General features: G+C 44.2%; 1 protein-coding gene and 1 gene segment (V, D, J or C); both read right to left on the bottom strand.

Annotated features, from left to right (window-relative positions):
* The window catches only part of LOC140729757 (immunoglobulin kappa light chain-like), a 317,296-nt gene extending 289,972 nt beyond the window's left edge, over positions 1-27,324 (bottom strand). The window contains exons 1-2 of the mRNA XM_073049951.1: positions 27,206-27,324; positions 26,951-27,124 (exon numbers count right to left, since the gene is read on the bottom strand). Coding sequence (XP_072906052.1) covers positions 26,951-27,124; positions 27,206-27,245 — 214 coding nt within the window. The 5' untranslated portion in view covers positions 27,246-27,324. The remainder of the gene's footprint in view (positions 1-26,950; positions 27,125-27,205) is intronic.
* LOC140736228 (immunoglobulin lambda variable 5-39-like) lies at positions 4,514-5,241 on the bottom strand. The segment is given in 2 exon segments: positions 4,514-5,097; positions 5,179-5,241. Coding segments are annotated over 2 exon segments (624 nt in total).
* Positions 27,325-27,620: the final 296 nt, after the last annotated feature.

Here is a 27,620-nt window from a genome sequence, read left to right on the forward strand (position 1 = left end):
AGCTCCTAGCCCGGCCCGTGTCCAAATCACTTCTTTACATGAGACTGGTAGCGCCGCCTTTCTTAGGGGACGGGTGTCAGGGGCGGGGCATGCCACAGTTCATTTTTTTCCTTTCAGCTACCTGTATTGGAGAGGGTTACTTGAATGCCGGTTAACGCACTCGGCCTCTCTGTCCTATTTGCACAATTTATTCCGAACATAGCAAGACAGGCAACAGTAGTGGAGCGATGCAGTTGTAGTGGATAACAGCTATAGAAATATCTCTGCCCAAATACTTGCTTACAGCCATTCAGGCCACGTCGCCCAGCAATCTCCTGATTTATTCTTAGCCCAATCACGTGACAACTTACAGCGACCAATTCACCTACTAACCAGAAGATCTTTGAAATGTGTGGGAGGAAAGCGGAACACCTATAGAGTGTGCAAACTCCTTACAGGCAGCGAAGGGAATTGATCCCCGGTCACCTGCACTGTAAAGCGTTGTGCTAGCGACTACGCTGCCGTGCCTCTCTGTTTCATAGAATTCACTTGGTCTGGCCGTGGGAATGTATCCACCTTGATGCATTTTACGACTGTCAGCCCCTTCCCTTTTGTAATGTCGATATAGTTCAAGTCATCATTTTCTATGCTATGAACTTCTTAGCTTCTTGACCTTCTCTACAGTAATTACAGATAAGAAATATTTAAATTCTCGCCCTATCTCCTGTGACTCCACAATCGTTCTGGTTACCTTTTCCCTCTTGATATACTTATAGAACATCTTAGGATTCCCCTTTGCCTTAACTGCCAAAACGATCTGAAGAATTTGTTCTCCTGATTTTCCTCTTAAGTGCACTCCTATATCTTTTATACGGCTCAGGGGATTCACTTGATCAGAACTGACAATACTTGACATATATTCTCCATTTTCCCTGAAGAAACCCTCAATATACCTTATCAACTATAATCCATAATTCTGCCAGCCTTGGCTTTCAATATAACTAAGTATATTTAATGCAAAGATTGACTGGTTCTTGATCAGAAAGGGCATCAAGGATTACTGGAAGGTCAGAAAACTGGCATTGAAAGGGGGTAACAAATCAACCATGATGGATTGGGGGCAGACTCGATGGGCCAAATGGCCAAGTTCTACTCTTGTGTTTTGTGGTCTTATGCTGTCCCTGAACCCACCCTATTACACTTTCAGACGCCTGCCACTTCCCATACCTGCGAACAGCTTCTCTCAATCAACTTTTGCAGAATCCTGTCGAGTGACTTCAAAATTAGACTTTCACCAATCTAGGCCTTTAACTCGATGGCCGGTCCTATCTTTTTCTAAAATCATATAAAACGGATAGCCAGTGATCGCAATGTGCCACCCCGCCCCCGTCCCTCCAGCAGTCACCTGCTCTGCCCAATTTTCCAACTGGAGATCAAGCTTTTCCCTCTTTTTCATTTATTACGATATAGCCAGGAATAGGCCCTTCCGGCACTTCCAGCAATCCCCGATTTAACCCTTTGCTAATCACGGGATAGTTTATAATGACCGAATAACCTACCTACTGGTACGTCTTTGGAATTTATGAGGAAACCGGAGCACCCGGAGGAGCAGGGAGAAGTAGAAACTCCTTACAGGCCGACGAGAATTAAATCCAGTTCTGACTACGACGCTACTCCTTTTTGGTGAGGTAATCTACATATTATTTGAGAAAATTGTCATAGACACATTTAATCATGGCGTACCATAAACGATATGTGAATTGCAACAGTAGTTATAGCTGCCTTAATCTTTCTTGGTGATAGACTGTGAGTTTCAGATGTGCTGTCAGAGGAATTTTAATACATAATTATTGTGCATTAAGTAGCCTGGATGTATTACAGATATATCAATGTAGCTAGTAACAAGAATGAAACTTCGGAGCAGTTGGTTGCTGTTAATGCAATGAATTGCTTTCTTTCGGATTGCATTGATCTTCTTTAATGTTCTTTGAGACAAACTCATGCACCTAAATGGAAAGAACCTCATTAACCGATATTGGAATGGCTTTGAAATGCCAGGAAGTGCGTTCTTTGCCCCAGAATACCCAGCTACATTTAAATGTCAAAGTTCAAAGTAAAACCTATTATATGAGTCACCACATACAACGCTGAGATCCTTTTCCTGCGGGTTTACGTGTTATCCCAGTGTTTGTGTGGCTGGTCCAGTTACATTTCCAGTCATTGAATATCAAGGGTAGTTAATTGGAAACACTTGCTGGAGATTGCCATTGTCTGTACACTAGATAGATAGATAGATAGATAGATAGATACTTTATTCATCCCCATGGGGAAATTCAACATTTTTTCCAATGTCCCATACACTTGTTGTAGCAAAAACTCATTACATACAATACTTAACTCAGTAATAATATGATATGCATCTAAATCACTAACTCAAAAAAGCATTAATAATAGCTTTAAAAAAAGTTCTTAAGTCCTGGCAGTTGAATTGTAAAGCCTAATGGCATTGGGGAGTATTGACCTCTTCATCCTGTCTGAGGAGCATTGCATCGACAGTAACCTGTCACTGAAACTGCTTCTCTGTCTCTGGATGATGCTATGTAGAGGATGTTCAGGGTTTTCCATAATTGACCGTAGCCTACTCAGCGCCCTTCGCTCAGCTACCGATGTTAAACTCTCCAGTACTTTGCCCACGACAGAGCCCGCCCTCCTTACCAGCTTATTAAGACGTGAGGCGTCCTTCTTCTTAATGCTTCCTCCCCAACACGCCACCACAAAGAAGAGGGCGCTCTCAACAACTGACCTATAGAACATCTTCAGCATCTCACTGCAGACATTGAATGACGCCAACCTTCTAAGGAAGTACAGTCGACTCTGTGCCTTCCTGCACAAGGCATCTGTGTTGGCAGTCCAGTCTAGCTTCTCATCTAACTGTACTCCCAGATACTTGTTGGTCTTAACCTGCTCCACACATTCTCCATTAATGATCACTGGCTCCATATGAGGCCTAGTGAAAAGGTAGTAAATTTATTAATGAAGCAACTGAAAATATAGAGGTCTAGGAAAAGACTTCCAACCTCCCTCCTTTCAGCGCTTTAGTACTCCAGTCCTTGCGGTATTCTCCACTTAATGTCCATTGACTTCAGTTTTTCTCAGGCTCCTCCGAGCTACAGTAAACCAAATACTGTCCTGTTATCAAAAACAGTCTCTCTCACCTCATCCCTAGAGTACATTTCATTTGTCCCTGTTTTGTGTTGTAATAGCCAGATTAGATTTGCCCGGCTTTATATGAATAGGACATCACTAGACAATTTTTTTTTCTTTATTTAGCGATACAGTGCAGATCAGGCCCTTCCAGACTACAGGTCACGCCGCCCCAGCAACCCCCGACAACCTCGATGAACCCTAACCCAATCACATTTTACAATGATCAGTTAACCTACTCGGTACGTCTTTGGACTGTGAGAGGAAACCGGGGCACCCGGGGAAAACCCATGCATTGAGCAGGCAGGACCTACCGGGATTCCTTACAGATAGCGCCAGAAATAAACTCCAGACTCCCACGCCCTGAGTTGTAATAGCGGCGTGCTAACCGCTACGTTCTCGTGGCACGTAATTTCCCATCTAATGGATCAATGCTGTAACTGCAAGAAAGCAAGTTGGCTAAAGACAAAGCCTGTTCTTCACCACAGGTGTTCATTACAGCAGTAAGGATATTGTCTTGTCTCTAAGTGTTTGCTGAATCCAGTTCTCTTGATCATTTATTAATACCACGTGAAGAAATTCAAAACCGTATTCTTACGCAACCTGTACGATGCCCATGACAGTGCGGCAGGTTCGTGCAATGTTCGTGATGAGTGCACTCCAGCACATATCAGGTCAACTTGGTCCACATTTTCTGCAATTTGCCATCATCTTATTCCGGTGCCTTATGAGGAAGTGTCTGGTCAACTTACATTACTTACATTCAATCGCCAGGTACCTCTATCACAATGCCCGGGTACCTCATACCTCACAGACACAGCTAGCATCAGAGTGGTGTAAATGTGAGTGTCCCCCACTTTGACTCCAGATGCAATGTTTTGTTGTCTAAGGTCAAACGGTTGCGGAAGTATTTTCGTGATTGCCACCTACCATCTTCCATTGGCTGATAAAGCACCGCTTCTCTGGAAGAATTGTCAAGTGTATCAAGAGCACAAAAAGTTCTCTCGGTGAGGGCCTTCCATGTTATAGAAAAGATTGCAATACGGCACCCTCCGGTCGATAATCTTGCGGTGACCCTTTAACATGTGATAAATAAATCTGAAACTGAACCGGAAATGTTGTGCAATCTGCACCGTGAAGTAGCAGATGTCTGCCTATCTGTCTTTTGCAGAAGTTCTCGATCGTGGGAAGCTGGTTCGAGGATTGAGAAGTCTGCGGTTAACGCTCAGTGCTCCGCGCCGAAGATCAGTATCTCCTGGGACGGACAATGCGAGTATCCCTGCCGCACTTCCGGCCAGGCCACGCGGCGTGTTTCTGGTGACATAACTCCCTACTTTGCTTTCATAGGGGATAGTCCCGGCAATGGGCAACGCACGGCTGCAACCTCGTCCCTAAAGCCGAATCCTTTCATTCTTTCGAATGGAATTGGGGAGATTTCGGAACCGGCTGCTTCTGTCCCTGCCTCTTGAACAGACTTCAACTCCTGCCCGGCGGATATGGGTAAGCGCAATTCTAGCTGGGGGTCGCTGCAGCCTCCGGATTGACGGTTCCCTTTGACTGGCTGCTCGTCGAGCTTTTTGTGCGGAGTTTGCTTTCTATTACATACTGTGTAAACCCAGTAGGCGCAGTAATAGGTGGCAGCGCTGTCAGCGTCAACTATGATTGTTAACCGAATAACGGTATTTGTAATCTTTTCCACGTTGAAGGATTCCCCGAATCCCGAATCCCGCGTTACGCCATCTCCATAGTAGAGTATCCTTTGGAGCGGCTTTCCGGGTTTCTGCTGATACCAGTGAAGGGGATTATTGCTGTTGATGGTGCCTCCTTTCAGTTCACAACGAATTCGCGCGGTTTTCCCGACACTTATCGTCAGCGATGCTTTGGGCTGGGTCAGGGTCTGAGCCACACTGCGACCTGTAAAAAGAGCAGAAAATGGTAAAAGAATTTGCGCGGCGGGAAGGAGCAATAAAAGTTGAAGAGGAGTTGGTAACGCACAGCTGAAAAGCAGCACCACGAACCAGGCACCCTGCCACATGCTTGCTGCGCCGGGTCAGTGTTTGGAATCTGAGAGGAAGCGCAGTTTCTCAGCTTTTGTTGTCGGGGATGAACCCGCCTCAGCTCCTAGCCCGGCCCGTGTCCAAATCACTTCTTTACATGAGACTGGTAGCGCCGCCTTTCTTAGGAGACGGGTGTCAGGGGCGGGGCATGCCACAGTTCATTTTTTCCTTTCAGCTACCTGTATTGGAGAGGGTTACTTGAATGCCGGTTAACGCACTCGGCCTCTCTGTCCTATTTGCACAATTTATTCCGAACATAGCAAGACAGGCAACATTAGTGGAGTGATGCAGATTTAAAGCTCCCGATATCGAAATTTCAGAAATATATCTACCATATTCTTTCTGCTGGTGTTTTCCAATATCGTTCCACCTCCTCGACCCTCACTGTCAGCAAGACCCTCCTGTCTCTTGTGATATCTCTCAACGTGAACCCCTCAACTTTCTCGTTTGCGTGGTCATTGGGGCGCATCGTTTATTGTTCAGCTCTGCGCCCTGTTGGTGAATCAGATGAGAATCAGGCTTATTACCACTGACGTAAGACGCAAAATGTGTTGGTTTGCGGGAGTAGTACAGTGCAAGACAGAAACATTAGTATAAGTTATTAAACCAATAAAGAAGACGATTGAGGTAATGCTTATGCCATGAAGGGCTGTTCAGAAAACTGATGGCCGAGGGAAAGAAACGGTTGTTAAAATGTTGAGTATGGTTCTTTAGACTCTTATGCCTCTTCTCGATGGTAGAAAGGGGAATGATGGAAAGAGGAAGAAAGATCCTAAGGGGAGTAAGGGGCGGCCGTGGCTGACGAGGGAAGTGAAGGGCTGTATAAAAATAAAAGAGAAGAAGTATAACATAGCAAAGATGAGCGGGAGACCGGAGGACTAAGAAGCTTTTAAAGAGCAACAGAAGATAACAAAAAAGGCAATACGCCAAGAAAAAATGAGGTACGAAGGTAAACTAGCTAAGAATGTAAAGGAGGATAGTAAAAGCTTCTTTAGATATGTGAATAGCAAAAAATAGTTAAGACCACAATTGGGCCATTGAAGACAGAAACGGTGAATTTATTATGGGGAACAAGGAAATGTCAGATGAGTTGAACAGGTATTTTGGATCTGTCTTCACTAGGGAAGACACAAACAATCTCCCAGTTGTAATAGTGGCCAAAGGAACCAGGGTAAAGGATGAACTGAGGGAAATTTATATTAGGCAAGAAACGGTGTTGGATAGACTGTTGAGTCTGAAGGCTGGTATGTCCCCGGGACCTGATGGACTGCATCCCAGGCTACTTAAAGAGGTGGCTCTAGAAATCGTGGAGCATTAGTAATCATTTTCCAATGTTCTATAGATTCAGGAACAGTTCCTGCTGATTGGAGGGTGGCTAATGTTGTCCCACTATTCAAGAAAGGAGGGAGAGAGAAAACAGGGAATTATAGACCGGTTAGCCTGACGTCAGTGGTGGGAAAGATACTGGAGTCAATTATAAAAGAGGAAATTACGACACATTTGGATAGCAGTAGAAGGACCAGTCTGAGTCAGCATGGATTTATGAAGGGAAACTCATGCTTGACTAATCTTCTGGAGTTTTTTGAGGATGTAACTATGAAAATGGACAAGGGAGAGCCAGTGGATGTAGTGTACCTGGACTTCCAGAAAGCTTTTGATAAAGTCCCACATAGGAGGTTAGTGGGCAAAATTAGGGCACATGGCATTGGGCGCAGAGTACTGACATGGATTGAAAATTGGCTGGCTGACAGGAAACAAAGAGTAGCAATTAACGGGTCCCTTTCGGAATGGCAGGCTGTGACCAGTGGGGTACCGCAAGGTTCGGTGCTGGGACTGCAGCTGTTTACAATATACATTCATGATTTAGATGAAGGGATTAAAAGTAACATTAGCAAATTTGCCGATGACACAAAGCTGGGTGGCAGTGTGAAATGTCAGGAAGATGTTATGAGAATGCAGGGTGACTTGGACAGGTTGGGTGAGTGGGCAAATGTATGGCAGATGCAGTTTAATGTGGATAAATGTGAGGTTATCCACTTTGGTGGCAAGAACAGGAAGGCAGATTACTATCTAAATGGAGCCAAGTTAGGAAAAGGGGAAATACAACGAGATCTAGGTGTTCTTGTACATCAGTCAATGAAAGCAAACATGCAGGTACAGCAGGCAGTGAAGAAAGCTAATGGCATGCTGGCTTTTATAACAAGAGGAATTGAGTATAGGAGTAAAGAGGTCCTTCTGCAGCTGTATAGGGCCCCGAAGAGACCCCACCTGGAGTATTGTGTGCAGTTTTGTTCTCCAAATTTGGGGAAGGACATTCTTGCTATTGAGGGAGTGCAGCGTAGGTTCACAAGGTTAATTCCCAGATTGGCAGGACTGTCATATGTTGAAAGATTGGAGCGACTGGGCTTGTATACACTGGAATTTAGAAGGTTGAGAGGGGATCTGATTGAAACATATAAGATTATTAACGGATTGGACGCACTGGAGGCAGGAAGCATGTTCCCGCTGATGGGTGAGTCCAGAACTAGAGGCCACAGTTTAAGAATAAGGGGTAGGCCATTTAGAACAGAGATGCGGAAAAACTTTTTCACCCAGAGAGTGGTGGATATGTAGAATGCTCTGCTCCAGAAGGCAGTGGAGGCCAAGTCTCTAAATGCATTCAAGAGAGAGTTAGATAGAGCTCTTATAGATAGCGTGGTTAAGGGATATGGGGAGAGGGCACGAACTTGGTACTGACTGTGTATGATCAGCCATGATCACAGTGAATGGCGGTGCTGGCTAGAGGGCCGAATGGCCTACTCCTGCACCTACTGTCTATTGTCTATTGATGTCCCGGATGGTGAGGGTCTTTAATAATGAATGCTGCCTTGTTGAACCACTGCCTCTTAAAATGTCTCCGATGGCGGAGATGGTTTTGCCGTGAAGGAGCTGGTTGAATCGACAACCCTCTACAACCTCTTGCATTACGGGATCTATATAAGCTGAATATTCTCCGTGGTGTATCTGTAAATCTATTGCAGGAGTATCTGCTGACACACCAAATCTCCTCAAATTCTGAATGAAGTAGTGACGTCTGCGGTTTCGCCATGTTACTCAATAGTACAGAGTGCGGAATACATTCGGTTTGGACATGTCCCGAGTTCCCCTCACCCTACTCCACCCTTTCAGCTGGTTTCTTACCTCAACGCCATTGATATGAATAAGCCGCACAATGTCCACAGAGCTGAGAAACATCTCCCTGATGGAAAGTAGACTCGCGCCGGTCAACGTTCCCATCCACCTCTTCAGTTCGAATATGTTGTTGATTTATATCACGATCTCTTACATCCCAGAGGAAATAGAGGTGCGGGACGTATACAATTTCTGGCAGAGGGAAGCGATTTTTTGGAATCTCAATGGATTTGTGCAGCCTGTGTCATTGAAGGTTGGTAGACAGATGTCTGAAATTTCGACGTGAAACAATAAATGTACTTCTCTCCACTGGCCATTGAAAGCGTGGTCGAATAGGGCTGAAGGGGTTGTATCTGTGCAGTATAACAAATGTAGGAATCGGAGAAGAGAGGACCATGAGGTTCTGGGATGGAGGAGATGCTGAGACCTGGCAGATATTAGCTATGAACATATTGAATACTGGGACAGGACTTCGGGCCTAATGGCCTTCTCCTTCCGCCCTGTATCCGATGCTGTTTCCTTGTCTTCTGGTGTGTCGAGGAAATCTGGAGAAGTGAATACAACTGCTTGCGCATTGAACCTTTTCGCCATTGAATAATTCTTAATAATTAATTTTACATTGAAATCCGAAATTTAAGAAGTAATGAAGGCAGAGTCTAACTTTACTAAATTCTTGACAAATTTTAAGTTGCATTCCCGTGAAACACCTATTGGAATCTTACTGCATCATGGGCATCATATAAACTTAATTGTATAAATGTATTGTTTATGTGGTCACTAGGTTTCAAGCTACTCATTTATATCAAAGTTTCTGTTTTTGTTGAGTTCTGCACCCTGCCTTTGGCGGCAGTAATCTCGCCACCTATTGATGATTAACGTCCGCAGAATGACGTTCATTTCTTACCCTGGTTCTAGCTCTGTAGAAGAGGATTCTGCCGACACCTTCAGCCACTCCATGCTGTTACCGGCCATTCCCTTCATTTTTCCATCAGGACGATCAAAGTCAAGTTGAAACCGAGCATCCATTGTCACTGGTTAGATTAAACTCCTCCCCTCGCGCCTCTGAACAATGGACAAACACAGGGCCTGTTCGAAAGGAAATGAAATTGATCAGCCATGGAGATATAGAATAGTACTTCATAGAAACAGGCGCTTCGACCAATTTAATTCGTGCCGAATCATTTAAACTGTCTGGTTCCTTCGACCTGCACCCCGACCACAGCCCTCCAAACGGAGGGAAACAACGTACCTATCCAAAGTTCTCTAAAACATTGAAATCGAAGCCGCATGCACCAGTAGCACTGGCAGTTCATTCTACATCCTCATAAACCTCTGAGTGAAGAAGTTTCCCCTCATGTTCCTCTTAAACTTTTCATCTTTCACACTTAACCAAACACCTCTAGTTGTAGTCCCACCCATCCTCAGTGGAAAAAGCCTATCTATACCCTTCATAATTTTATATACCTGTATCAAGTCTCCCCTCCATCTTCTCCGTTCCAAGAAACAAAGTCCAAACCGAATCAATCTTTCCTTTTAACTCAGGTTCGCTGGTCCTGGCAACATCCTGGTAAGTTTTCTCTGTACTTCTTCATCTTTATTACATCTTTACTGTAGGTAGGTCAGTAAAACCGCACAAAATATTCCAAAGTAGGCCTTATCAACATCTTAAACAACTTCAACATAACATCACAACTCCTGCACTGAAAACATTGATCTACGAAGAGCAATGTACCAAAAGTTTTCTTTATGGTCCTTTCTATCCGTGACGCTACAGTCAATGAATTAGGGACCTGTATTACCAGATCCCTTTGTCTACTAAACTCCTATCGCTCACTCTCTAAGACCTACCTTGGTTGGTCCTACTGAAGTGCAACACCTTGCATTTGGTTCTACAAACTCAAATAGTCTTCATCACTGTTCAGGACACTCCCAATCATGGTGTCATCCACAAATATACTGATCCAGTTAACCATATTATCATCCAGATCATTGCTATAAATGAAAATCAACAGACCCAGCATCGACCACCAGTCAGAGGTCGCCAGTTAGAGAGGCTACCATCTACTATGGCACTCTGGCTTCTCCCACAAAGCCAATGTCTAAGCCAATTTACTACCTCATCTTGAATGCCTCATAACGGAACCTTCATGACTAACTTCCCATGAGGGACCTTGTCAAATGTCTTACTAAAGTCCATGTAGACAAAAACCACTGCCTTGTTTTCATCAACTTCCCTGTAACCTCCTCAAAAAGCTCTACAAGTTTGGTTAGGCAAGATCTACCACGCAAAAAGCCACGCAAACTGTGCCTAAACAGTGCATATCTATCTAAATACTCACATATCCTGCCCCTTAGAATACCTTCCAATAAATTTTCCACTAATAATGTTAGGCTCAGCAGCCTATAATTTCCTGCTTTCTACTCAAAGTCTTCCTTAAAAGGCGAACAACATTAGTTGTCCTCCAATCTTCCACTATGTCACCTTTCGCTAAGGATGATCTAACTATCTCTGCTAGGGCCCCTGCAATTTCTGCACTTGCTTCCCACAGGGTTCAAAAAACACCCCGTTATGCTTTGGGGATTTACCCACCCAAATGTGCCTCAAGACAGCAAACACCTCCTCCTCCATAATCTGCATTGGGTCCATGACCTCGCCGCTGTTTTGCTTCACTTCTAAAGACCCTCTCTATCTCCAGAGTAAATACAGATGTAAAAAGAAAATCCATTGAAGATCTCCTCTAACTCTTTTGGCTCCACGCATTGATAACCATTCTGATCTTCCAAAGGACCATTGTTGTCCCTTGTAATCCCTTTGCTCTTAACGTATCTGTACAATCCTTAAGGATTCTCCTTCAGCTTGTGTGTAAGGTAACCCCATGCCTTCTTTTAGCTTTCCTGTTTATTTCTTAAGTATTCTCTTGCATTTCCTATACTCCTTAAGTGCTTCATCTACTCCTACCCATAGTGCATCTCTTTTACTTCTTAACAAGGCTCTCCATATTCAGATTCAGATTCAGATTCAGTTTATTGTCATTTAGAAACCACAAATGCAATACAGTTAAAAAATGAGACAACGTTCCCCCAGAATGATATCTCAAAGGCATATGACAAAACAGAGTACACCAGAAAATCCAAGTAACGTTTGGCAGTCCCCAATCCAGAGTCCGGAGGGGCTGCTGCGTATTAATATCGCGCTACCGTCTAGCGCGCTCCCTGGAAAGGAGCTCCAAATCCACCAGACAAAACAAGACTAAAAACTAAAGCTACAAGACTTGCACAAAACCACATAATTACAACATATAGTTACAACAGTGCAAACAATAGCATAATTGATTTTCTTTTAAAAAAACAGACTATGGGCACAGTAAAAATAGTCCAAGATTTTAAAGGACTGTAAGTTCAAAAGAAATCACCACAGTTCCCATAAGTCCCCAGGGTCCCGACAGACTCGCCATCCCACGCCGGCGGCAGAAGGAAGTACCCCCGCTATGGACTTCCAAGGCGCCACCAGACTCAGCCTCGCAGACGCAGCACACACCGAAAGCGACCTGAGTCCGTCGAAAGGACTCCGAACCTCCGAGCCGACGACCATCCCCTCCGGCACAGCTTTTCCGAGCACCATCTTCTGCCGAGCGTATTAAGACGGCCCCGCCAACGGCCAACGGCAACGCGACCCCGAGGACTGGGGGCCTATTCTTCCCAGCAGAGTCCCGGACCTCACAGCCGCAGCAGCAACGAAGAAGGTCTTCCTGGAATTGCCCGATGTTTCTCCGTGCTTCCACGTCCGTTTTCAATCGATTATGATTGCGCACGGCACCCCACTTCACAAATAACAGATAATCAGTTCCGGAGCGGCCGCTGCAAGCTGCGTCGCGCCGCCATCTTGGATCTCATATCTTTTGAACATCGAGGTTCCCAACAGTTGTTATCTTTACCTTTTATTCTGACAGTTACATTCGAGCTTTGTACTCTCAGAATTTCTCTTTTGAAGGCCACCGACTTACCTTGAACAGCTTTGCCGGAAAACAGCCTGTCCTAATTCATACTTGCCAGATCCCTTCTGATACAATCAAAATTGGCCTTGGTCCAATTTAGAATATCAACCCACGGACCAGACATATCTTGTTCCATAATTACTTCGAAGCTAATGGCATTGTGATCACTAGATGGAAAGTGTTCCCTTACACAATCTTTCGTCACCTGCCCTGACTACCATCCGGTATTCTGTGCCCCGAACCTTGGGTGTAACTATCTCTCTATATATCCTGTCAATCACCGCCTCAGTCTCCCAAATGGTCTGGAGTTTATGCAGTTTCAGCTCCAGCTCCTTAATGTGGAGTGTCTGAAGCTGCAGCTGGATGCATTTCTCACAGGTAAAGTCTTCAGAGACACTGGAGGTCTTCCTGCCTTCCCACATCCCACAGGAGGTGCATTCAACTATCCCCCATGGCATCCCTACTGTTTTGACTTTGCAAATATAAAGAACGAAACTAAAAGTAAAATCTACCTGCAGCTTTATCACCTTTTACCTCTGAAGCCTCACCTCGCTGAAGACTCGAAGAGCTAAAGCCAGAAATAACAGAGACCACTCCAACAAAGGCTGCTCCAAAAATAACCACTGCACTTGCCCCTGTCATATTTTAGTATGTTCTTGCCAATCAATCTCGATCGCTGACTGTTCAGAAACCAGACTCGCACTAATCGATGCCTAACGTACTCAATCGGTGAACCGAGTGAGCTTTGCTTTCTCACTCTGATTGCTCTCTGTTCAAAGTTGTGAGAGAAATTCAGTTGGTCGGATTGTATTAGTGCATAGAAACAGGGTTAACGACTTACATTAGCTTCTCTGTTACTTAATGAAATAATCAATTATATTAATTAAATCCACTTTGCATTTAACAAGCCAGTGCTCACTCACCTGCATTCTCCTCCCCAAGTGTCTGTTGATTTTCTTCTTCAACTTTGTTTCTAATTTTTACGTATGTTGCTGTCAGATTGATTGGTCAATGGGTTCTGGGAATATGCACCCACTTTTTCCTAAACAAAGGTGACACGTTCCTCCGGCCCCCCTACCCTGAGGTATTGGAAGATGAGGGCAACTCTCTGTATTGACTGACCCAACTTTCCTCAGGAATTCTGGATGCAAGCCATCTGGACCAGGTGTCCACTTCCAGCATCCCCTGCATTTCCAGCATATATTACCAATAAATATTCACGCCGCCCATTTCTCCTACCATCCTGACTTCCACCAGTGTGTGTCGCCATCTTTGATCTTAGTAGGCACCTCTATGAAATGAGAAATTCTGCGGATGCTGGAAAACCAAAACAACACACACAAAATGCAGGAGGCACTCAGCAGGTCAGGTAGCATCTCTGGAAATGAATGAACAGTGGATATTTCCAGTCCACACTCTTCATCAGGACTGGAAAGGAAGGGAGAAGTCGCCAGAATTTAAAGGCGAGGAGGCAGTGGAAGGAGGATTGCAAGGAGGTAATGGGTGAAGGCAGGTGGGTGGGAAAGGTAAAGGGCTGGAGAGAAAGGAAGGTAAGAGGAAAGAAGGAGAGATGGAAGAAGGAGGGACACCAGAGGAAGGTGATAGGCAAGTGAGGAGAAGAGAATAAGTAAAAGGGAGACAGAGTGTTGATATGAATACATTTTGAAGTAAAGGCTCTTTACATCAAAAACCTCAATATGCCTTCACCTATCACCTTCGAGCTATCCTTCTTCCCCTGTGTTGAATGAATAACTAGTTTGATCCTAATGCTGGTCTCAGCTCCTCTTCTGTGACAGTTCCCAATAACTCACTATTTTTTGATCTTTGAAATATGAATCTATCTATAACTTAATTATGTCTAATATCGATGCTGATAATCAAAGCTCAACGGTTGAATCAGAAGCCTGGAGTCAAGGCCCATCAGACGGAGCCCTGGGCCTGTAAATCTCTGGGAGTTCGCTTGGATTGTCCAAGGCCCAATGTCTATGTATCTGAGTCTTCTGAGCCTTCTGGAGTCTGGAGGCTGAGAAATATGGACAGTCTTGGGGTTAGAAGACTATATGAACATGATGGGAGGGAGGAATGGAGCTTGGTTTCTGTTGTTGATTTTTTGACTGTTGTGTTCTGTTTTACCGTGTTCTGCTGAGCATTGTGAGCATGCTACATTGGCAACGGATGTGTGGTTACACTCGCTGGCTGCCCACAGTATTGAAACTCTCTCAATATCTGTCCCATCTTATATGTCTCAATAAGGTCACTCCTCATTTTCACAAACTCTAAGAAATACAGATCCAAATCTTTCATCCCACGAATTAGCCTGCTGAAACCCCTCCGGATCTCCTTCACTGTTACTATATCCCTTTACAGGTGGGGGGGGGGGAGGGGGAAGACATGCATAGTATTCTAGGTATGACCCTGGACAACTGCAACAAAACCTCCCACCAAAATGCAATATGCTTTCTCGACTATCTAGTAACATTCTGCAAGCGACTGTCTCCTAACATTTTGCAATACATGCACATAAACATCTTAGTCCCTCTGTGCTTCACTCATTTGCAGTACCACTCTATTTGGACAATGATCTATCTTTTGATTCCTCTTAATAAAGCTCATGATCTAACACTCCGCACATCCCATTTGCCAGATTTTGGCCCTTTCACTCAATGCATCTATATCCTTTGCAGAATGGTAAGATGTCCTTCCATCTATTCTGCACACCCTATCCTTGGGAGATCTTTGCTGAATAACACCTCCTATTTGTGGTTGAGCTGCAAAATCCGCAATAATCGTATCCCCGACTTGCATCTCCAGGAAAATTATTTCACATTGATCCATTTCAGAATCAGAATCGGGTTTAATATCACTGGCATATGTCAAGAAATTTGTTGTTTTGCGGCAGCTATACAGTAAAATACATACTAATAAAAACTATACATTACAATAAGGAGTATATATAAAAGACTCCGTAAGTGGCATAAATAGTGCAAAAAGAGAGGAGAAATACTGAGATAGTGTTCATGGGTTGATTATCCATTCAGAAATCTGATGGCAGAGGGTAAGAAGCTGTTCATGAAACGTTGAGTTCTGCTCATGTGTTAGTCCAGATGCTGACACCAGGCAGATCATTTCTGTGACAGCATCTGCAAAAGCGACGTGTTTCTTCTTTTCTGAACACCACTTTTAAAATATAAACTTTGATAATCTCAGCATCATCTCTGAAGCCTACTGGATACAGTGGATACGGTATTGATTGTTTTGAGAGCATCACTATCGCACAGCTGATGAGGCACTTCTATATTCGCCGTGCCCTGTCCAAAATAGAAAGTGTTGAAACCCTCCACCGACAAACACATTTCCCAATTCCCAATTGTGGTACATTTTCCTGTGCGTGTTCATTAGCGCTGTGAAGATGAAATCGGCTACATTGGACATGTATTACATCTCGAAGAAATAAAACGCAGGGCATAGTGACTGAAATTATGACCCAAAGTCAATCTCTCAGAGCCTAATCAAATTCTTGGCAACGTCAGGTAAACCAACAAAAATAAAATCAAGAACAAAGTCAAAGGATTAAGAACTGCTGCTTTTCTACAACTACAACTAAGCAGCATCCTGATAATCATATTTTAGTTTCAGTAAATTGCAGAAATTTCCAGATTATTTCAGTCCAAATAACACTGGTAACAATTGCACATTTCCAGGTGTCTGCGTAATATCATCTCCCCTCTGTATGTTTGTCCTGTCATTCTGCAGGAAATGCTATCCATAAGTCATTGGTCTAACTACAATGCAGTGCGCATCTTTGAATGTTTTCATCTTTCTAATTTGTCACATTGCACAGATAAAATTTATATGGCATAAATAGTTTCTGCCATCTCATGTTACCATGAGTTTTCTCAACTTAGTACTGTTTGTCGTTTGCTATATTGTTTGTTGATGGTATGTTCTTTACAGTTAACCTCTATCATATCAATTATTATTCTCATATCATAAACGAATTGCATAATGTTTTAAAATATATATGTGCCTAAGACTTCTACACAGTACTATCTCGAGGTCTTATGTGTTACTATTTAGTATTTCCCTATATAAAATGTGAAATTACCTTTAATAGTAGATTTAGCCTTGTTCACTCCATGGAACACCGCCTCAAACAATACACCTCAAATCTCTTGGACAATTGTTCTGGTTACAAGAATGTGCAGCAAATAGGCACAGAGTATTACTTGGAAGCACGGGAAAAGAGTTCCTTGGGGATTTTGGGGGCCCTATTATTCATCGTCTGCAACTTGAAAAATGGACCAGAATGCAGATGGCATGTTTAGTAAGTTTGCATCAAGGTTGTAATCGGTCAGCTTAGAAAGTTGTGCAAGATTACAAGAGGATCTAGATCGACTTGTGAAATAGGTCGAGGAATAGCAGATAGAATTTAATTCGAGGAGATTTGAAATGTTGCATTTTGGTAACTTAAAGCAGGACAGGATTTAGCAGAGGGATCGAGGGGCATAACCGTACAGTTCCCTGAAGGCGGAAACACAGAAGGATAGGGTTGCGAAGTCTTCGTTTGGCACGCACTCTTTCACTCGTTAGTTCGTTGATTACAACAGTTGCGATGAAATCGTGTTTTACAAAATATTGGTAGAACTACATTTGGAGTATGATAGCTCACACAAAATGCTGATGGAACTCAACAGGCTAGGCAGCATCTATGGAAAAGAGTAAACACACGACTTTTGGGGCTGAGACCGGACTTTGGATTTCCAGCATCTGCAGATTGTCTCGTGTTTTGAGTATGCTGTTAATTCTCACCGCGTCGCTATAGGAAGAATGCCCTTATGGTGCAGAGAAGATTCACAAGGATGTTAATGGGACATAAGCACCTTTGTTATATGGAGGGTCTGGATAGAGTCAGGTTTTATCCCGAGAGAATAGGAGGCTTTGGAAGAGATATAGAGGTATATAAAATCAAGTGGGGCACAGCTATAGTGCTGGTCATAATGAATGAATTGGGAAGAAGGACGTTTCCGTGCTAGATAACTCTGAAAGGCGGGCGAATGGGATAAAAGCAGTTGAGAAAATGGCCCGAATGATCGGTTTGTGTACTGTACAACTTCATAACCCTAGCTCAGATCAGGGATAATTGGACTGGAGTTTTGGCTCATTGTGAACACGCGATCAAGTTTTCTTTGAGCGTCAGTAGCTTTACAGACTCTTGACTCATATTCATTCATGAAATTTGGATGCACGTTAATAGCCCATTGCAAATTTATTTCAAACAGCTTTGTTCAACGAAGCTATGAAGTAAAATGCAAATTGCACCGTGGTTTAAAACAACAAATAGCATTCGTTAAACGCAGGTGTTCGTGGAGATCGTGAGGCACAACACCTGGTACTTGGTCTGGAATCGGTGAACACGTTATGCACAAAGTACCCGTTGGGTTTATGTACTGGCTTCCCTTCGCATTTCGCCACTGTGTTGCCAGTAAGCGCAGTAGTAGGTGCCAGCATCATCCGCGTTTATGCTCGATAAGAGTAGAGTGCACGATTGAGTCTCAGGTACTTTGCTCGCAATTAATCGTTCGTCAGACACATCCTTCTGAGTGTCGGATGAACTCTTAAAATATAATAGCCGCTGCAGGCCTTCACCCGGCCTCTGCCGGTACCAATGTATGACAGCTTCCGCAAAGTCGATTTGTTGAACATCACAGTAAAAGTGAACAGGTTTTGTCGGAGCCCTGGTGATCGATAATTGAGCCTGTGTCAATATCTGAAGCGACACTTGACCTGTCGGAGAAAATAATACAACGTGACAATTATTCCACAGAGTAGCGACGAAGGGCGAAGGGAAACAGGGATTAAAATGCGAAACACTGACCGAGAAAGGAGGTCAATAAAATGACGGTCAGCAACACCTTCATGTTAGGGAGACAGAGCGTCGCGTTGATCCGGGTGACTGAGATCCCACCGACCGCTTCACTCCTTCTTGATGCTGCAAACTGCTGCTTCCTTTTGGCGCTATGACATCACGTCCTGTCCTTTACTATTCAGACTCGGCGCTGAATTTCAATCCGGATCTCACCCCACCCACATGGCCCTGAAGCCCGACCCAGCCGCTGTGCGCAGGAGTTCCAGTCTGATCCCGAGGTGAATTCTTGTCCACGCACTTAGAGTCTCTGCCTGAAATCACCTGTTGCTGATGCTTTCTGTTATGCCTCGTAGAGATCACACTCAATTCCTTATTCCGACTGCCCGGGGTAAACCTTCACGCTGTCACTTATCTATAATTAATCTTTTTCTACCTTCAAATTGTTCAAAGATCCTGTTTACTCAAGATCTCCCAAGAGTCACAGATTTTCGAGAGAAACTCTCTCTTCAACTCTGTCATTAATGGACAACAACCATTCAACACTGACTCCCATTCTAGGCTCTCCCACGAATAGAAACATCCTCCCTACACGCCTGACTGTCTACATTGATCAGCGAATATTACGGTTTCATGAATTACTATTAAAAAATTACTATTTTTAATAAGAGTAATAAGAGTAATTACTATTACTCTTACTATTCAAAACTCAGGTCATGTGAGTCCATCCCTTTTCCCCGTCGTTTCAGTGAACCCTCTCTGAACTGCTTCTAGATAATTGACATCCTTTTTTTAAATAAAATTCTTTTATTAGTTTTTCAAAACATTTTACAAATTAAAAACCCCATCTCCCAATGAGGAGCATTAATACAGTGCACAATGAGGCATACAATAACAATATGCTACAAAGGAAGAGAATTTCACAAAAATGCACCTAAATTAAAGACAAGTAAGCTTAGTGTCCTCCCCAAGCCCCACAACACAAGATAAAAAACAACAACTCCAGACCGACCACAACACAATATAGAGAGTATAAGTCAGGACAGTCAAACTCCCAGACTGTGAATACACTTAGCAACAGAGGATAATAATGCCTACTACCAGAAAAAAAGGGAGATGAAAGCAAGGGACCGAAAAGAAGGAAAAAAAACCCTAGTCAAGAGGAAGGTTATGAAAGTATTCGATAAAAGGTCCCCAGACCTTATGGAACTTTAGATCCGAGTTAAGAACTGAATAATGAATTTTTTCGAGGTCCAAGCAGGCCATAATATCATTAAGCCATTGCGCATGAGTGGGCGGGGCAACATCTCTCCATCTAAGGAGGATCAAGCGTCTAGCCAGGAGAGCGGCAAAGGATAGTATTCGGCATTTGGTCGGACCCAGACATAAATCTGTCTCGCCCCAAAAACCCAACAGAGCAATTAAGGGGTTAGGTTCTAGGTGCTGATTCAGAATACCCGATAATGTAGTGAAGACAACTTTCCAGAATTTCTCCAAGCTAGGACAGAACCAGTACATATGGATGAGAGAGGCCACGCCCCTCTTGCATTTATCACAGAGCGGACTAATGCCAGGGTAGAATCGAGATAGTTTAGATTTAGACATATGGGCTCTATGAACAATCTTAAACTGTAAAAGGCAATGGCGAGCACAAAGAGAGGTTGAGTTAACCGATTTGAGAACTGAGTCCCAGCTCTCCTCGGATAAGGAGATATTTAAATCCTGCTCCCAGGCCATTTTAATTTTATCCACAGGGGCCCGTCGTAAGGCTGCTAGTTTATCTCGGATAATTGATATTAAACCTTTACCTAGTGGATTAATGGAAAGAAATAGGTCCATAGCATTTTTCGCAGGCATTTCAGGAAAGTTAGGAATTAAAGGAGCAGTAAAGTGTCGGATTTGGAGATATCTGAAAAAGTGAGCGTTAGGCAGGTTGAACTTAACAGAGAGCTGCTGAAAAGAAGCGAAGCAATTATCAATGAAGAGATCTTCAAAATGTCTAATGCCCTTCCTATACCAAAAATGGAATGCTGAATCGTACGTAATAGGTAAAAAAAGGTGATTATGTGCGACAGGGCTAGAAACGGAAAACCCCTGGAAACCATAGCATTTCCTGAACTGAGCCCATATACACAAAGTGTGTCTAACAAGAGGATTAGCTATTGATCTGGGCAGACTACTAGGGAGTGCAGAGCCAAGAAGTGCAGAGATAGATAATTCTTTAGTGGAGCTCAACTCCATTGCCACCCAGTTAGGGCACTCGGGTTGACCGTGGAAGAAAGATCAGAAGGCAGCACAACGTATATTAGCTGCCCAGTAATATGCGAAAGTTAGGTAAAGCCATGCCACCCTCTTTTTTAGATTTTTGGAGGTGGATTTAATTAATTCTAGAGCGCTTATTCTGCCACAGATATGACAAGATAATAGAGTCTAAGGAATCAAAAAAAGATTTAGGAATAAAAATTGGGATAGATTGAAATAAGTATAAAAATTTGGGGAGAACATACATTTTAACAACATTAATACGACTTACCAAAGACATAGATACAGGTGACCATTGTACCAGACTCTGTTTTATAGCATATGAAAGATTGACAAAGTTTTCACGAAAGAGATCTTTAAACTTCCTTGTGACTGTAATTCCAAGATAAGTAAATTGATTATGGACTACTTTAAAAGGGAGATCACGAAATATTAGTTCTTGTGCTTCTTTATTAATTGGGAAAAGTTCACTCTTATGTAAATTGAGTTTATAGCCAGAGATCTGGCTAAACTGGTCAAGAAGTGAAAACATTAGAGGGAAGGATGTAGACGGATTTGAGAGAAAGAGTAATAAGTCATCAGCATTGAGAGAAACTTTATGATAATTAACATCCTTAAATGACTGGACGAATGCTGGACACGATATTCCAGGTGTGGCTTCGTATACAGGGTATAACATCGCTAACTTTATAGTAAATTGCGCTTGTAATAAAAAACTATCTTCCGTCAGCTGTTCTGAAGACCTGCCGCACCTGTGTATTCTGAACCACGTGCCGCTTCCCGCTTCAGCACTGGATCCCTGAATACAATAACATTCCTTTTATTTGGTGGGAACGCTGCCTACATCGGTCATTGACACGAAGTTTCCTATCCCCGGCGGAGCAATCGAGCGGCAGGGGAGACTGAGGGTTTTTGTATCGCCTTTCTGCCGTCGTTTCACACTGTGCCGACCCAGCGAGCACAGTAATAGATAGCGGCATCTGTCAGGGCAATGTTGTCAATCACAAGAGAGAAGAAAGAGTTACTGCCCTCGGCTGAGAACTTGGCGGACACTCCTGGATCCCGCTCCGTTTGCCCTTTGCTAAGGCGCAGGATCCTTCTGGGTGCCTGGTTGGCGAGTTGCTGGTACCAGTGGATGTCATCGAGTACCCCTGCCTCGCACAGTATCTTCACCGTCGTCGTCTCTGGCTTCGTGATAGAAATCTGAGGCATCTTCAATTCCTCGGCCAGACATCCAACGGCAAGTAAAAGACACTGAAGCCACGCTGTCTTGAAGGAAAAAGCTGGAGCGGTGGTGGACATACTTGCGAGGGAAAGCGCCAGGGTGGTAAGCAGTGAACAGAGCGACATGATATAGTGGTGAAATTTCCGGGGGACTGGCTCTTCTCACAGCCTTGTTAGATGTGATCAGCAAGTGCCCGGATACAGGAAGGTTGTTTCGGCGTCTGCGCAGTGTGTCCTTCACCGTCACCTTCATTTACACTTTCATTCGTCCTTCTTTTTCCCATCAGAGAGGGGCGAACAGCTGTGGTTTCTGTCGCCAGTCTGTGAATGTAGAACTTTGGAATACGTAATGTGTCATATTAAAATTTATGCAACCTCTGTCTCCGAGTTCCGATCCACGAGAATGCAGGATGCACCAGGAAAGAAGTAACTTTAGCCCTTAACCGGGTCTCTTCTTCCCTACTTGCCCCGCTCTGCCTCCGACATTCCTTTCTTATTTCCCGTCTCTCATTTTCTCCCTCATTAGTGCCGATCAATCAAAGCTCTGAAATCTCCAGAGCGAAGGATAGCGGATGGGTGATACTTGACCCGCTGAGTGATTACAACGTTCTCGCTTCAGATTCTGAGGGTTGACGCTGCACGCCACAGGGATGGGAACATAAAACGAGGGGAAATGGGAGCGGATCAGTCCGTCCTTCGTCCTGTTCCTTGGTCATAAAGATCATGTCTGACCTTCAAGTCTGGCGCCGCTTTCCCATCTTTTGATTCCCCTAATCTCCAAATAAATGTATTTACCCGGGTTAGAGTCATAGACTCGTGGGATTCCGCAGCCCGGAAACGGGCCCTTCTGCACAACCCGTCCATACTGACCGTGATGAATAATAGTGGACCAGCACGGTTCCTGTGGAACACCAATGGCCAAATTCCACACCACACTTGGACTGTTAACATCAGGTTAAGTCTGTATGCAGGTGACTCTCCTATACTTAATCCCATGTTATCTGATCTTCTGGACCATTGTACCAGGCTTGAGGGGCCGATTGGCCTACTCCTGCTCCTATCTCTTATGAGGAATCTTGTTAAAACTTCCTAATACCAAACTGGTCAATTTTACCACCCTGCTCTCCTTGATTCCCTTGGTCATCTCTTCAAAGAATTAATTTCTTAACTTGATAACCCACGCACAAAATCATGCTTATTATTCCGATGGGCCTTTTCAAGCCCAATTCCTGGTTTATTCCGTAACTTCTTGTAAATTTCCCGGCTCTGATCTTAGCTTCGCGCTCTCCTTCGTAATTGCCTAGTTTGTCCTTACATCACTTCTCAAACAAACACATTAGCCGCCTTATACACTTCTGTTACCTCACCCATGGCTAACAGTTATAGAAATATCTCTGCCAGGTCCACGACAATTTGTTTATTTATTTGTTATTGAGATGCAACGCGGAACGGGCCCTTCCAGCAATTCAGGCCGCGTCGCCCGACAATCCCCGAATTATTCTTGGCCTCATCACGAAAGAACGTAGGGTTACTGTTAGGGTTAGGACTAACCTGCTTTGGAATGTAGGAAGAAAGCGCAGCACCTGGAGAACGTACAGACTCCTTACTGGCAGAGGCGGGACTTGAACCCGACTCAACTGTGCTCTAAATCGTTGTTCTACGCTACCGTGCCTCTTCCTGTCTTTACGCAATGTCATAGAATGCACTTAGCTGGCCCTGGCAGTACATCCACCTTGATGCAATTTAGCACCTTCCCTTTTGTAACGTGGATATGTTTCAGAACAGGTTCTTTATTAGTAAGGGCATCAAAGGTTACGGGATGGTCAGGAAATGCCATTGAGAGGAGTTAATAAATCAACGATGATGGATAGTGGAGCAGCCTCGATGGGCCAAATGGCCTAATTCTGCTCCTATGCCTTATGCTGTCCCCGAACCCTCCTATCAGATGTTTAGACACCTGCCACTTCCCGTACCAGTGAAACAGCTTCTCATAATCAACTTTTGCAGAATCCCGTCTAATGCGTTCAAAATTAGCCTTTCACCAATCTAGTACTTTAATTTAATGGTCAATCCTATCTTTTTCCAAAATCATATAAAAACAAAAAGTCAGTGGTCGCAATGTTTCCTGCGACCCTCCAATGGTAACTTGCCCTGGCCAGTTTTCCATCAGGAGATCAAGCTTCCTTGCTCTCCCTTTTTTATTTATTGTGAGATAGCGCTGAATCGCCCCTTCCAGCACTTCGCGCAATCTCCGGTTTAATCCTATACTAGTCACGGGATAATTTACAGTGACCAAATAACCTACCAACCGGCACGTCTTTGCAATGTGGGAGGAAAGAAGAATACCTGGGGAAACGGAGAGAAAATGCAAACTCCTTACAGGCAGCGGCGGAAATTGAACCCAGTGCTACTATGCCGCCACACTCTTTGGTGAAGCAATCTTCAAATTATTTGTGAAAGTAGTCCTAGACACCTTTACCCATGGCATAACATGTAAGATATGTGAATCGTAACAGTAGTTATAGCTGCCTTAATCTTTCTTGGTGGTAGACCGTGAGTTGGAGAGGTGTTGTCAGAGTAACCTGGGTAAGTAATTGCAGTGCAATTAGTAGCCTGGATGTCTTACAAATATTCAGTGTAGCTGGTCACAAGAATGAATCTTCAGAGCAGATGGTTGTTGTTAATGAAAGGAACTGCTTTGTTTTGGATGGCGTTGAGCTTCATTAAAGTTCTTTCAGGCAAACTCATTCACCTAAACAAGATCCAGAGGCCTTGTAAAGACCGTTCTACAAGGGACTGTGAAGGGGAAAAGAATGAGAGGCAGACAGAGAAAAAGATGGACGGACATTAACGAATGGACAGGGAAAACATTTTCATTGACCCAGGCCCTGGCGCACAACCGTGACAGTTGGAACATACTGTGCAAGGCGCCCCGACGACTCCATCCGAAGTTAAGGGTGCAGGAAGACGAAGAATTCCCCTAAATGGAAAGTACGTTGTCACACCCCTATTTTGCTTTACAGACAAAAGAAAGTATTTGAAATGTGTTGTTTAACCCAGAATACCCGGCACATTCAAAGTTCAAAGTACAAATTAAAATTTATTATCAGTCAGCATATGCAACCCTGAGATTCATTTTCTGCGGCCATACGTGTTGTTCCAGTGTTTGTGTGGCTGATCCCGTTGTATTTCTGTCATTGAATATCAAGGGTAGCTAATTGGAAACACTTGTTGGACATTGGCATTGTCTGTACACGTGTAATAATGTAGAAAGTTTATTAATCAATCAACAGAAAATGTACAGGTCTAGGAAAAGACTTTCAACCACCCTTCTTTCAATGATTTATTATTCCAGTCCTTGGAGCTTTGTTCACTTAACGCCCATTGACTTGAGTTTTTGTCAGGACTCCTGTGAGCTACACTAAACCAACTACTGTCCTGTTATCAAAAGCAGTCTCTCTCGCCTCAAAGAATACAGATATTTGGCTCATGTTTTGTGTTGTAAGTAGCCAGATTGGATTTGCCAGGCTTTATATGAACAGCGCATCAGTAGGTAATTGTATTTGTTCATTTAGTGATACAGTGCAGATGAGGCCCGTCCGGCCCTTCAAGTCATACAGACACAGGAACCCCTGGCAGCCCCGATTTACCCTAACATAACATAGCCACGATAATTGGCAATCATCAGTTAACCTACTCGGATCGTCTTTCGACAGTGAGAGGAAACCGGGGCACCCGGGGAAAGCCCATACATTCCACAGAGAGGACCTACAGAAACTCCTTACGGGCAACACCAGACCTGAACTCCAAACTCCGAATCCCTGAGTTGGAATAGCATCATGCTAATCGCTAGTTTCTCGTGGCACATAATTTTCCACCTAATGCGTCAATGTTATAACTGTATGAAGGCAGCTTGGCTAAAGACAAAGGTGGTTCTTCACCACAGGTGTTCATTACTGCAGTCAGGATGTTGTCTTGTCTCAAAGCATTTGCTGTATCCAGTTAGCTCGATCGTTCATTAATGCCAGGTGAAGAAATTCAAAACCGCGTTCTTATGCAACCTGTACGGTGCCCATGACAGTGCGGCAGGTTCCTGCAATGTTCGTGATGAGTGCACTCCAGCATGCATCCCAGGTCAACTTGGTCCACATTTCCTGCGGTATGTGAATCATATCGTTCCGGTGCCATATGGGGAAGTGTCTAGTCAACTTATGTTACTTACAGTCAAGCGCCAGGTTCCTCTATCGCAATGCGTGGGTACCTCATACCTCACAGAGACAGTTAGCATCAGAGTGTGGTAAATGTTTGTGTCCCCTGCGTTGGCTCCAGATCCCACAAAGGTTCTTTGTCTAAGGTCAAACTGTCGAGAAACATCCTTTTGATTGCTACCTACCATCTTCCATTGGCTGATAAAGCACCGCCTCTCCATATTGTAAAACTCTGGAAGAATTGCCGAGAGTATCAAGAGCACAAAAAGTACTCTCGGTGAGGACCTTCCATGCTGTAGAACAAAGAAAAACAAGGCGCAGTACAGGCCCTTCGGCCTATGATGTTGTGATGACCCTTTAACATGTGATAAATAAATCTGAAACTGAATTGGAAATTGCGTGCAATCCGCACCGAGATGCACATGTCAGTCAGACTGTCTGTCGCAAGTATTTCCCGTTTGTGAGTAGCGGGTTCGAGGACTAGGAAGTCCATAGTTAACGCTCAGCTTGCCGCGCCGAAAGATCAGTACCTCCCGAAGACGGGCAATGCTAATCCCCCTACCGCACCACTGGCCAGGCCACACAGAATCTCTTACCTAAGATTCCACAGGAGGCGACCGAGGAATAGGCAACGCCATGGTTGCGGCTTCTTCCCTGAAGCGGAAAACTGCCCGTCTTTCTAACGGAGTTGCGGACATGCAGATGTGCAGACCTCTTGAGCAGGCCCCAACTCCTGCGCGACATATATGGATAAGTGCAATTCTAGCTGGGGGTCGCTGCAGCCTCCGGATTGACGGTTCCGTTTGACTGGCGGCTCGTCGAGCTTTTTGTGCGGAGTTTGCTTTCTATTACATACTGTGTAAACCCAGTAGGCGCAGTAATAGGTGGCAGCGCTCTCAGTGCTAACTTCGATTGTGAGATAGAACTCGGAATCTGACTTTCCCGCGTTGAAGGATTTCCCTAATTCCGAATCCCGCGATACATCACCTCCATAATAGAGTATCCATTGGAGCGGCTTGCCCGGTTTCTGTTGGTACCAGTGAAGGGGATAACTACTGCTGACGGAGCCTCCATGAACTTGACACAGTATTCGCGCGGTTTTTCCGACAGGTACCGTCATCGATGCTTTGGTCTGGATCAGGGTCTGAGCCACACTTCTACCTGCAAAAAGATAAAAGAACGGTAAAAGAATCTGCGCGGCGGAAAGGAGCAATGAAACTTGAAGAGATGTTGGTTACGCACAGCTGAAAAGCAGCACCACGAACCAGGGACCCTGCCACATGCTTGTTGCGCCGGGTCAGTGCTTGGAATCTGAGAGGTAGCGCAATTTATCAGCTTTTGTTGTCGGGGCTGAACCCGCCTCAGTTCCTAACCCGAACCATATCCAAATCACTTCTTTGCATTAGACTGGTAGCGCCGCCTTTCTTAGGCGGCGGGTATCAGGGGCGGGGCACGCCCCAGTTAATTTCTTCCTTTCATAATTTGAAGAGGATTGCTCCAATGCCACTCGACGCCTTGATGCTATTTGCTCAATTATTCCGATTAAAACTGATCTTTATCCCACACAGGGCCAGGAATTTATAGAAACACAGCAATTTAGGCAATATTAGTGGAGTGATGCAGATTTAAAGTCTCAGGTCGCAATTTCAGAAATATA

This window comes from Hemitrygon akajei, chromosome 1, assembly GCF_048418815.1.
Source record: "Hemitrygon akajei chromosome 1, sHemAka1.3, whole genome shotgun sequence".
NCBI lineage: Eukaryota > Metazoa > Chordata > Chondrichthyes > Myliobatiformes > Dasyatidae > Hemitrygon > Hemitrygon akajei.